The sequence below is a fragment of the Crinia signifera genome, chromosome 5, assembly GCF_055691185.1.
Source record: "Crinia signifera chromosome 5, ASM5569118v1, whole genome shotgun sequence".
In the NCBI taxonomy this organism is placed as follows: Eukaryota; Metazoa; Chordata; class Amphibia; order Anura; family Myobatrachidae; genus Crinia; species Crinia signifera.
Window position 1 is genome coordinate 220458145 of NC_139221.1, and position 13873 is coordinate 220472017.

At 43.8% G+C, this 13873-nt stretch overlaps 1 protein-coding gene across 1 annotated transcript in view; it reads left to right on the forward strand.

Moving 5' to 3' along the window:
• Positions 1-6987, forward strand: part of CDCP1 (CUB domain containing protein 1) — a 68562-nt gene extending 61575 nt beyond the window's left edge. Inside the window, exons 7-9 of the mRNA XM_083188554.1 lie at positions 102-470; positions 3684-3768; positions 6233-6987. Coding sequence (XP_083044680.1) covers positions 102-470; positions 3684-3768; positions 6233-6650 — 872 coding nt within the window. The 3' untranslated portion in view covers positions 6651-6987. The remainder of the gene's footprint in view (positions 1-101; positions 471-3683; positions 3769-6232) is intronic.
• Positions 6988-13873: the final 6886 nt, after the last annotated feature.

Genomic DNA, 13873 nt, shown 5'->3' on the forward strand with positions numbered 1-13873 from the left:
GCCCTGTGCCCGCCACGCGCCATCATGCTTTGCACGCTCGGTGTGTGTTCCATTCTTCTGCGTGTTTTTTAATTAATGAGCTCTGTGTGTTCTGTTTACAGAGGATTGCATATTCACGGTCTCCCCAAAAACTATCGACACTGTTTATCTACGGACCCCAAACTGGGACACTGGACTGCCAGATTATGTTACTCTTTCATGGATCATTATGTTACCCAAAAATCTGACTGGGAAAGTGAAATTTTCTAAGGAAAAAATGGATATAACTTGTGACATGGGAAGCGCCTTTATCAACATAAATGAACAGGGAAGCAAAGGACTGGCCATAGTGCGAAGAGAGTACGAACTACTACCAAGTCCCATGGAAATGTACTCTCCATTCTCGATAAACATCTCCAACTGCAAACCAGTTTTTAGAGGAAACAAACTGAAAATGCAGATGTCTGTTACCTTCACTCAAGTGTCGGCAGGTAAGGACCCGATGTGCAGGCTCAAGGATAAGTGCTAGAATTAATGTCCAGTTTGCTCTCTTTAGGACCACTGAATGCCCAGATAACTACAAACTACTAATATGCTGTATAATGAAACAATATGTAGATAAATCTTGTCATAGCAGTGGCATAGATTTTATGCAGCAATTTGGTGGCAACTTTATGCAGTCACCAAGATCTCCTGCAGAAGGGGCTTCCCACATGAAGATGCAATATGTTTGTGTATGTAGCCTCCCATGCAGTTTAGAAGCAGTTACCAAAGTGATCTAATTACTGCAGTCCTGAGGACAGGAAGACCTGTCTCCAATAAATGATCCAGGTTCCCCACTCGCATACAGCCCACATTTTGTATCTGGAGCCGGTGCTCGTAGAGAGATGGAAATATGACAATCATGGCATGTAAAAGAATCACACCAGCTGGAATGATTTCAACAATGTTTCAGTATTTTAAACTGTTTGAAATATTGAAACGTTGTTCGTTGTTAAAATAATCCGAGCTGGGGTGATTATTTGGTACTCTTTACCTAGAACGGCTCCCATCGCGGGCATCGCATGTACATCGCATGCCATTATTATGTCATGCGATGCGACCGATCCGATGCCCACGATTTCACATAGAAATGCATGTTAAAATGTAAATGTAAAAAAATCGCATGCGATGCGACCGACGCGATTACCGCGATTTTACATAGGGAACAATGTTAAATGGCCCAATTGACCCGATTTTACATAGGGAACAATGTTAAATGGCCCACAGACCCCAAATAGCCACACTCAAGTGTGAAATGGCCCCCACAATTGTTAACGCCACCCCACGATCAACGTCAACCCGAAGCGTGGTGAGCGCAGCGTTACGCGTCCTCTGACCTTTTCATACCCCCACTATCCACGTCGGCGTGGAGTTGAGAATAGAAAGTGCGGTGAGCGCAGCGAGCCACCAAGCCCGAAGCGTGGCGAGGGGACGCAGATACCTGTGGAGCCCGCGAGGGGATACGGATTCCTGTTAAGGTATCCGCGTCCCCTCGCGGGGCTTGCTGCGCTCGCCACACTTTCTATTCTCAACTCCACGCCGACGTGGATAGTGGGGGTATGAAAAGGTCGGAGGACGCGTACCGCCGCCCCTCGCCACTCTTTGGGTTGACGTTGATCGTGGGGTGGCGTTAACAATTGGGGGGGCCATTTCACACTTGAGGGTGGCAATTTGGGGTCTGTGGGCCATTTAACATTGTTCCTTATGTAAAATCGAGTCAATTGGGCCATTTAACATTGTTCCCTATGTAAAATCGCGGTAATCTTGTCGGTCGCATCGCATGCGATTTTTTTGGTCGCATGCGATGCGACCGACGCGATTTTTTACCTTGCGATGCCCAAGATCCAAATCTTGGGCGCCGTTCTAGGTAAAGAGTACCAATTATTTTCCAAGCTATGCATTCTGCACCTTTCTGTCTGTCTCTGTGGGCCAGATGCACTAAGCTTCAAAAATGATAAAATGGAGAGTGATAAACAACCAGCCAATCAGCTTCTGTCTGACATTTTGAAAACACAGTCTGTGACATGGCAGGTAGGAGCTGATTGGTTGGTTGTATATCACTCTCCATTTTTGTCACTTTTGAACCTTCGTGCATCTGGCCTTATATCTCTATCCCTCTCCTCATACAGCTGCCAGCCAGTGTTGCTGACACTCTGTATCCTTCAGCAGCTCTGGCAACATTTTAGGAGTACATTGTGGCCATCATTTTCTATTTTGCCAATCGAAAATCCATTCTGTTATCACATATTGACAATATAATTTTTAGCTGTGTAACTGTTTCACCAACGTGTATACAGTATATCGGTAATGCTACACTTGGAAGAAGTAGCTGATTTAAATTGTGACCTCGTATTAATTTGTACTATTAGTTCTAAATTAAAAAAAAGAAAAAAAAGGTTGCAAATTTACTATATTTTTCAAATAGCAAGTGTAGTGACTGCCAATAACATTTACAAATATACATGTGAAAGCTCCTATACAGAGGGTCCTATTTATTATTTGATTTTTGTAGGACATTACCCAAATCAGCCTTTTTTTTGGGGGGGGGGTGAGGCCAGCGAAGCACCGTGATGGAGCAGGGCCTAATGATGCCTGGCTCTGGTAACATTAAGCCCCGCACCATCACGTCATGATGGGGGTAAATTATATAATTTTGCAGAAATTAGTCCCTGCCTCCTCTATACATTGCTGTTTCCATGGGTATACGGTTGACGGATCTACGATATCTAGATCGGCTATGTTATGGTCGACCACGCTTAGTCTAACCTGTCTAGTTAGACACCTAAAGGTAGTCGACCATAACGGAAGTTAGACGCAAGTGTTAGATCGACGGGAGTGTGATTAATGTTCAGTTGGTCAATTTTGCACTTTGGGTGCCGAATATCACAGGTCCACTTGGACCATACTTTATCCAAGTGGACATAGAGTGAGCCATGCAAGGCTACACTGTGCACATATACAGTGTCCACGTGGACCCCCTGAAAAACTTTAAACTCATGGTGACCATCTTGCTTCTAATTTCTGTTACGGCCAAACTTAACCCGGTCAACTATCTGTAGGCGTCTAAATAGATGGGGTGGTCGAGCCTAACATGGCCGATCCTGACAGCATTGATCCACTATATTGATCCATAACCAATTCCATGTATTGTCTCCCTCTGTGTACACAGCCTCAGATGAAATATTGTGGTAGCCTTTTTGCCCAGAGATGTGTAGTTATTGGATAGAACAGAATATATTTTGTTGACAAAAGCTGCAGAGACAATTTTACTTTTTTGACTTTATACTTAAAAAATGTTGTTGCCTATTAAGCAGAAGCTGATCTGGAAAAGGTCCTGCATTTCACAGTTTATATTTGTAGTGGAGTTTCTAAATCTGTTTTCTCTTAGAACTGTTTATTCATTTGTATGTAATCATTGGAAGACTGTGCTCCCATATGTTGTGGATAAATATCTCCATACTGTAGCCATCACTGTAACCCATATTAAACCAATAAAATCATACAGGTAGGTGTATGGTTAGCCCATGTCACTCTTAAGCATTGCACAGTAGTGTGAATTGTAGAGTAACATTGACCATTTCATGTCAATGCACTTTCACTGTGTACAATATTAGAAATGGTTGCTCCCCTGTCATACAGTCTCTTTATCTGCATTTTTACAGATCTAAAAATAATCCTGATTGCAGCAGCTTCCGCAGTTGCAGTGGTGTTGGCAGTGATTGTAACAGTTTGCTGCATCAAAAAAAAGTAAGTGCATTTTCATGTTGTATTCATATGCTGAGGCGCAGTACTCCCAGGTATGACTGTGTACCTGACTTACTGTTTGGGTAGAAAACATTTGCCTGTCCAATTTATTAAAAATGTCATTAACATAGAATATGCTTCCTCACGTCATGGGGAAATCTACATTTTATTTGCACTGCTATTCCTCAATGCAGAGAAGTACTGGATATCATAACTGCCATCAGAGGCAGAACTCTGGGAGGCAATGGAATCATCTGCCGCCGGGCTCTTCCTCCCAAGGGGGCACCTCTCCTCCCTCTGCAAGTTTAAATAAGTTATTTAAAAGCCAAGGATATTTCATTCTGAGTTTGATTTTGAGTTCTGAAATATATATGTATTATTTATCTATCTAAATTTCTGAACAGAAACATATATTTTATATAAGGTTATATAGGGTTGTGTGTGTGTGTGTGTGTGTGTGTGTGTGTGTGTGTGTGTGTGTGGGGGGGAACCAATATATATCTTGCCTCCGGGCAACTGGAACGAACTTACGCCAGTGACTGCCATCTTCTCTCTCTCTCTCTCTCTCTCTCTCTCTCTCTCTCTCTCTCTCTCTCTCTCTCTCTCTCTCTCTCTCTCTCTCTCTCTCTCTCTTTCTTTCTTTCTTTCTTTCTTTCTTTCTTTCTTTTAGAGGGGGGGTAATGAAATGAATCTATCTGATTTTAACTCCTACCCTTTACTTTTTTTACTATAGTTTGTTGAAGGTCAGATGGATTATTCCAAATTCTATTTGTGTATGTGTTTTGTGTGTGTGTTTATACATATACAATGCTAAGTGTGATAAAACATCATCTACCAGACTGACCTAGGCTGTGAGAGCTGACTGCATGGGGGATTCAGGAAAACTTCCCTGATACTACAGCTCCCTCTGGAAACCAGCCCCCCCCCCCCCCCCCCCCACACACACACACACACCTCCGATCATACCACAGGCACATCAATCATCATAAAGGGCTGATTGATCCAAGGAGTGCTCCTGAGCTGAAGGTGTACAGATAAGGGGAAGGGGATGGGCGTACTGTATGCAGACCAAAATGACAGACAGCCTGAGCAATGATCTGCTTCAGTCTGGACAGAGCTGAGGTGATGGAATACAAGGCAGGAGGGGAACAGACCAACACACCAGAAGTGCAATGCTGGAGTTTAGCTCTTGGAGAAGGGCGCAAATCCAGGGAAGTAGGAGCGGAGGAGCAGGTGGGGCAGGGCTCTGCTTAGCTGGAACACAAGAGAGCTCTCCATCCTCTGCACTGGTCCTGCTGGCTCACTCTTCTCTATCCAGCTTACCAAGCGGGGACTCACTGCTGTGGGACTGATTAATGCAGATGTTATAAGAAGATGTACATTGGGGTGGGGGGTGATCGCTCTAATCACCCCCAAATCCACACCTGGTGTGCTGGGCAGAGAAACATCCAGAATAATGCCTGACGTGTGATGGCAGTCATGAGCATTGGGGCACTGGATTCAGTTCTGACAAGGATAACCTCTGCATATAGGGCCTTATTCAGATCTGAGCTCAGTACAAATTTGTTTGGAAAATGGGCAAAACCATGTATAGAGAGAGTTAGATTTGTGAGTTATTTTGTTTCTGTGCAGGGTAAATACTGGCTGCATTATTTTTACACTGCAATTTAGAATTCAGTTTCAGCACACCCCACCCAAATTTAACTCTCTCTGCACATGTTACATCTGCCCCACCTGCAGTGCACATGGTTTTGCCCATTTTCCAAACAAATTTTTACTGAGCTCAGATCTGAAGAAGGCCCATAGTTCCTTCAAGAAGGATGTTTGCTGTACACTTAAAATAAGATGTGCTGTATCATGTTTTATTATACATTTACAATAAACATCTTTTTTGAGATAATATATATATTATACACAATAGTGGTGTGGCGCCTATACTTCAAATGTCAATGTCCAGATGTAATATATATAATTCAAATCCAATGAAGCAAAAATGAGAATTCTTCCAACACTTGTTTATTTGTCTTCAACGGATTTTCAAGTATAAAAGAGCGAGTAGAAAGAGCCCAACGCATTTCGTCTCATAGAGACTTCATCAGGGGAATAGAGTACAACAATCTTTCAGTATGAAGTTTTTTTTTTGTATATGATAGAACCCTATTTAGGGTATAATAACATCACTTGGTTCGGTAGGGAGGAACAGTACATTCCTTGCTCCTTGTTTGGGTCATTCCCTCTCCCTCAGGGAATTTAGTGGTAAGGCTGCCAGACATTAACAATTCATTTAGTAAAATTGTGTGTAGCGCGACTTGGAATATTGGGGTTATATATACATAGATAGATAGAGAGATAATATAGCTATCTATGGCTGGATAGATATAATAAATAAAATAATATAATCATTGCAGGTTAATGTTCTGGGTCTTTCCTTTTATCATGTAATTGATTATTTTTATTTTCACTTCAGGCAAAAGCAGAAGGAATCCCCAGTGGGTATTTACAATTCCAGGGTGAACACAGAGGTACCCAGGCGCCATGCCATTTTTAAGAAGGGTAGGAAGAAAAATGAGTCACATGTCTACGCAGTTATTGATGATACAATGATATATGGCCACCTTCTGAAAGAAACCAATGGATCGGTCCCAGAGGTAGATGTCTACCAACCTTTTGAAGGACACATGGGCGATGCACCACCTGTTCCCCCAATGACTTTCCCTAAAGGAAGTACACGAGAAGATAAAGTGGAGGATTTCCTTCCCCATTCAATGAAAAAGAATGAAATTTACACTTTCAGTGAATCATTTTCAAGGCAGCCGGTAGAAAATGAAGATACCAGTTTATCCTACATAGAAATATCTGAAAATGGAACCATGTTGTCTGTGTGATGTATTCAGGATGGACAGATGTTATTTATTTTTGAATTAATGGCACTAGAACTGACTGATAAGACATATTCAGTATATCCAGTGTGGAGCAGAGTACACGGCACCAGGGACATTATTCATCCGTGTACATCACATCTGGATAGTCTTCAAAGCATATCTCGCTACGCAGTGTGAAGAATTGATGCCTTGGCAGCTTCATGATTGAGGGCTAACCTGCATATGGTTTTCATTGGAAGTTTCCACAGAGGGGGAATCCATAAGGAAGAAAGCTTTTTACTTGGAATTGTTTTTTTTCTTTTGTGTGTTATATTTTTTTAATTAAAGTTTTTAAATACTTTTTTTTGTAATTCCTATTTAATTGTGACACACATACTGTTTGCCTGATATTACATCATAATAAGTGCATGCCATTTTAAATAACATAGTTTAAAGCATGTTGTTCTATAGTCATCAAATTGCCTCTTTAATAGAACTTGAGGGGTTACGAATACAAGCACATGACACACAATGACTTGTTACAGAATGTAAAGCAGGTCCTGCCCAAATAAACCTAAAATTGTGGAGGCGTGGAGAACAACTGATACATAATATAGTGGAATAACAGGTACTGCTAGTAATGGGAATGTGTCTGCAGCTACTGTCAGGAAGAAGCATGATCAGCCACCTGTATTAAAGTAGTCATTGGTGGCTGGCATTATTGTGCTGCCATGGTCAGTGGTGTGGCTTGGTTGTAAGGGGGTAGAAGAGATATTAAGGGGCTCCGTTGCTGCCAACCATGGCTGTCTTTCCACAAAACAGTTGAGATTCTAACATAAGGTTAATTTACAGTAACATGATCTCCAAGCTAAATCCATAAATTGTCAATTGTTCATAGGCTTCTAGAATAGAATCAGACAGCTATCATATTATCAGCATTGCAATGTGTTTACCATAGTGGGGCTAATATTGGCCGTGGCTATAGTTACTGACAGTTTGGAAGCCTGATTTTCTACCTTATGCTAATACGAGACACTGTGTGTCATAGGGGCAGATGTATTAAACCTGGAGAAGAGATAAACTGGAGATAAAGTGAAAGGAGATAAAGCACCAGCCAATCAACTTCCAACTGTCATTTTTAAACACTGTTCATTGGCTAGTGCTTTATCTGCAGTTTATCTCTTCTCCGGGTTTAATACATCAGCCCCTATGTGTGTGTGTGTGTTTCGGGGGACCAGGGACCTGTGATTTCTGGGGACACATACGCGTTATCAGAGGTCAAAGGACTGACACCGGCATATCAATGCAGAGAACCCAGACAGGGGCTTTATTAAGTACCCGAATATTTGATTTTGTAGATTTTCACCATTTTTTAATTTGTAAGTTATTCAAGACATTTTCAGTTCTACTGTCAAAAGCACATTGTGACCTGTAGCTGAGAATGCATTGTGCACCCAAGGAGAGGGCTCGGAATTGTCAGGACACGTCTTTGGCAGTCTGCTGGAATTTGAACTTGAATGCACTGCCTTTTTTATGTCAGTTGATTTTAAACCCAATGTATTTATAATAAATAAGTCATTTAGTTTTAAAGGACAAATCAATTTTTTTCTATTTTAAATTATTAAATTAACCATTATTCATAAAAGCATTCTCTAATATATTGTGATTTACCTTTCTGTTCAACCGCTCATTCCTGGAGTACAGTGGTGAAATGAGCAGGATGTTATTTACCATGACAAGCTAGTTTGTCACGGAGGGAAACAATACTGATCAGACACATTTAATGAAAATTAACCCATTGAATGCGGAAATCTGTGAGAGATTCGCAAAATATCCGCTGAATATGCCAGCGTCGCTCACATTTGCTATATAAATTAAAAAAAAAAATGTTTATGTAAAAAAAAAATATATATATATATATATATACTAGGTGATTCATCGCGCCCTACGGGCGCTCTTCACACCGTCGTAAGGGGCTGTGCCCCCTTAACCTGTGTACGCAGTTATTGTGAGGGTTGGGTGGTGTGGGTGGGGATACTGTGTGTGGTGGAGTTGCAGGGTTGGCCCGTGTCGTTTGGTTTGGTGCCGTGACGCTTGTGAGGGAAGTGGGGGTGCTGTAGTTGGGTTGGAGGTGCGGGGTGAGGGATCGGGTGTGAGTGTGTTGTGGATGGGGGCGGGTGTTGGTGTACTGCGGGTGCTGGAGGTGTGGTTGTGGTGTTTTGCAAGTGGATGCTGTTGTGCTGTGGGTGGGGTGGTGTCATGGGAGGTTGGGGTGCGAGGGAGGTTGTTTGGGTGTGCTGCAGGTGGGGTAGTCACAGGTGTGAGGATACTGTGGGTGTTGGAGGTCAACATGCGGGGTGTTTTTAGGATGGGCGGTGTATGGAATTGAGTATGTAGGGGGAAAAAAGGAAAGTCCCGAAGAGGGAATAAGCCACAAAAAACATCCAAACATCATTAGTGGTAAGCAGAGAGCGGCATCGCGCTAGCTGCCGCTTACCCTCCTTGCAGTATGTATTGCCGAGTGTGGTCCGTTCTGTACTGGCATCTGCTATTCGGCACCCCATCCCCACCCCGGAGATCCGCTGCTTTGGGGGGGGGGGGTGGTTAGTTCCGCTCGCCGCCGCTGCTGGGGTGGGGGGGTGGTCATCCCCCGGTAATCTGTTTACTGCAGGGAAGTGTGAAGCGGCGATGACTTGGGGGGGAGGGGGGGGGAAATGGTTGCGCTCGCCGCTGCTGCTCGGTAGCGCCGGGGGGGGGGGCGGCTCATACCCAAGTGAGCTGTTTCCTTCAGGGGTGCTAGTGTGAAGCGGTGGGCGGCATTGACTTGGGGTGGAATAATTGTGCTCACCGCCTGTAAGTAGTGCCGGGGGGGGGTGTAAAATACCCCGATGAGCCGCTGCTTCAGTGTGATGCGGCGGGCGGCTAGTGATTTGGGAGGGGAGATTCGAGAACCCACTGTATGGCAGGAGGGAGGGATGTGGGCGGTTTAGAAGTGGATTGCTGGGAGGGGGGCGGATCTGCTATTATTGCCGCCGTAGCCAGGGACCGCTGTCAGGTGTGAGGCAGAAGGGGGGTGGGCGAAATGTCTGGGGGGGCGGTGGGAAAGTAGTAGTTACGCCGCGTGGTGAGCGCGTATATGAGGGGGGGGGCTGGGCGGCCAGGGGATGAGTGTGTTGGGGGAGGGGTTGTGGGTGGTGAGCAGCCGTGGATGGAGTTAGTGGGCAGGCATGGGGAGTGCTGTGCGAGGAGGGGTGTGTGCTTGTGGAGAACAGTAGAACGGAAGTGCCTTGCTTTTGCAGTGTGGCTGACGGTGGATGGGCCTGTCAATCACCCGTGAAACCCCGCCCACCGTTTGCCACACTGCTTGACTGACAGATCTGGCTAAATATATAAGAGATATAATTTTATTTTTATTTTTTTTTAAGGTACAGGTTATTATGATGACTAAAAATGTTTGCTTGGCAATGTTCACTCCATCTTTGACAAATTCACTTGTCACTCAAAGGGTTAATGCATTTGATATTACATTACTGATATCTCCCTATATCCTAATACAATATTTTGTGGGTTATTCAGTAAGGATCTCAGATGAAATATCTTACTATAATGGACAAAACCATGTGCACTGCAGGTGGGGCAAATGTAACATGTGCAGAGAATGTTAGATTTGGGTGGGGTGTGTTAAAAACTTAAATCTAAATTGCAGTATAAAAAAATCAGCCAATATTATAAAAAAAAGCCAGCCAGCTAATATTGGTATAAAATATCACCCTGCAAAGAAACAAATAACTTGCCCAAATCGAACTCTTTCTGCACATGTTACATCTGCCCCGCCTGCAGTGCAGCATGGTTTTGTCCATTAGAGGAAGAAGTGAATAAACCTCATTTGCCCCTATAACAAAAGTCCTCATGCATTGCAAGCTGTGCTCCTTTATTTGGCTGTGAAGGGAAGCAAGGGTTAATCTACTTTAGGACCGTAGCTGATTAGCAATGGGCATCGACTGGTCTACTACTTATGGATTACAATAGCAGGAAACCATCAATGGTTTACACAGATGACTACATTCAATGCAGCAGCTCTGAATGGGAATTGGAATTAAGTGGGCCAGTAAGAAAGAAAAGGAGGGCATCACTCTGGGCCTTATTCTGGTCGGTGCGGCCGGATCCGATTATGCGGCCAGGACCGTGCGTGCGAAACCCCGCCTTCCATACGGATCGCCAACTCCGTCCGTACGCGACAAGAAGCTGGCCGAACGGACCGCACGTGTATTTTACACGGAATACGCCTCCTCCATCTAAGGGAACCTCCCCCATCATTCGATGGTCGCAGACCATCGGCTGCAGGACGGAGTGCTCCACCAGCTCCCGCAACCTCAGACCACACGGACATTTTTCCGTGCAAAAGCAGGGATCTGGGCGGGCAGCTGACATCCGGCGATGTCATATGTCCGCCCCCTACACGTGCGTCACGGCCACATTACCATACGTACGCCCAGCATTTGCATGGGAACGCCCATGAAACGCGGGGCGTATGCATATGGAGTGTTCACATATCATGCGGGATTTGGCCGTACGCCCCGCTCGCACATGCGCAGAGACGCCTCTGTACATGCGCAGACACAAAACATCGGCGGGCCGAACGCACGCTGATATATCCGCACCGACCAGAATAAGGCCCTCTGTGACATGCCTAATGTGCCATTTATTTATTATTAACAGTTTCTTATATAGCGCAGCATATTCCGTTGCGCTTTACAATAGGAGACAGTGATAAAACAAACGGAGTATTTACAGACAGTCAAAGGTATGAGGGCCCTGCTCGCAAACTTATAACCATATTTATTTATTAAGTTTCTTACTGTATATAGTGCTCACATATTCCGCAGCGCTTTACAGAGTATAGTTCAACATTCACATCAGTCCCTGCCCCAGTGGAGCTTACACTCTATATTCCCTACCACATGTACATGTACACACAGACCTTCTAGGGTTCATTTTTGTTGGAAACCAATTAATCTACCATTAATGGCGGAGAACCATCAGACCTCCATCAACAATGGCAAAACCATTGAACTGAAACCACTGATAACTGCTAACCATCCATGGCCAATGACCTTTCCCAGAATGTAATGTAGAACACCTTATGGGAGCTAAAGCAATTGGTAAGCCATGGTATAACATATTATCAGCAAGACCCACTGCAAGATTTGGAGAGAAGGGATGACTAGTGATGCTCTGTAGGACTAGAGATGCTTCTTTGGGCTTGTCCCAACCACTGCATGTTTTTCAGAAGAGCGGAATGGAAATCTTTGGAGTACATTGTCTGTGCTGTAAAACAAGGAACCAGCGCTTGGTCTGAATTCACCATTGAAACAGGGCAAATGTTTGTTAACAAACAAGTTCCTGTAAACCTTATGAGAAACCAGCAATTCCTGTGTGGTAGCTAGAGACTGGTGATTCATGATGAAGCTCATTTTACAATACAAAGATGTTTCTCCCCACAGCTAGCTTCTGCTGTGTATTTAATGAACCCCTTAGACAACAAATAAAGAAACCACTATTAAATGGTAAATAGTGACTTGCCCTAGCAGAAATATTTATCCATACAATGAATTATTTTAAGATGTAATTCTATTATAAATTGATTTTCAGATTGCACATTGGAATATTGCGTAATTAGTTTATAGAACTAGAAATGTTACTACAGTAAAGCCGGTTCCACTCCCACATTGTTGGACTCTGTGACTGATCGATCAGCCAGGAACATTTTTCTTACTTCTGAGACTGCTTCCGGAGAGTGCAGGGTCTCACGCTGCTGCTGGGCCTATACTTGTAGATTTCTGTTTGAGTCAGGAAAACAAATGTTGTGTCACACATGGCATGGCTGTCTCAGTGGTTACGGTATAGATGGTAGACTATGTCTCGGTTGAAAACTAATGGTCAGCAGTGACTAGGTAGATTCTAAAGAATGGTCGACATTAGCAAAAGGTTGACATGGACAACATCAATAAGGTCAACATGAGGTTCAATTTTTTGTGTCTATGTTGACATAGACACCATATAAGTGTACCGCGTCCCTCGCATGGCCACTGCGCTCGCCATGCTTCGGCATGGTACCGAGAGCAGTGAGGTACCATGCCTGAAGCATGCCAAGCGCAGTGGCCATGCGAGGGACGCGGTACACTTATATGGCGTCTATGTCAACATAGACACAAAAAAATGTAACCTCATGTCGACATAATATATGTTGTCCATGTCGACCGTGTGTTATCACTCTGTCAATGTCGACCATGGTGCCAACCTAGTCACTGTCGTCTATTAGCAGTAGCCCTAGTGACTGTCGACCTAGACATTGTCGACCCAGGGACCGCATCCCAGATGTCTGCAGCAGTGACATCCCTGTAATGAGCAAATTGTCTTCTATTCATCAATGCATCAAAATAAAAATATGTACAGTAAGTGTTTTATTTCTCTGTATAAAACAGAAACAGAAAATCAGTCATCCTTTTTGGCCCTATTATTGGGCCCTATCCTATCATAGCGCTTAACCTTGGCCAGTGTTTTTTTTTGTACTGCAGCTTTGAATAGTAAGAGCTATAAAGATCAGCTACTGTATGTAACTATGTAAATGCTGTAGAAATCTTTCATTGTCTGGGTGCTGTCACTGATTGACCATAGACACGACTCTCGTCTGTTGTTATCCTGCTTCAGGGCAGACATATAAAAATAATGTCTCACAGCCCCTTATGCTAGCGAGAAGAAATGTATCAAGAGTGACCGATTTGGTTGCCCGAATGTTGGTACTTGTGTCGCATGCAGCAGCTATTTAATTGCATTCCCCCGATCTACTGTCACTGTAGACGGCATATTGGGCACGCAAAAACAGTTGATTCACCCCCCTTGAAAACAATAGATTACTGTTCACGTTATATTCCAAGTATAAGCCTGATACTGTAGGTGTTCTATACTGTAAGTACAATAAATGTTATCAAGGCTGGTGTAAGGCTTCTTGGCACCCTATGCATAACTTCGACCTCCTAAACCCCCCCCCCCCTCCCCCCACACACATACACACCTTGAATCGCACACTGCCACCAATACCCACATCTAAGCCTCTCAAGTAAAAAATGTGGAGGTGGCATTTAGAAGTTCCACAGATGCCACCTATTTTGAATACAAAGATTTGTTCCTCATTAGACAGCCTTCATTTTGTGATAAGCAGACTCATACCGCTTTCAAACATGCGA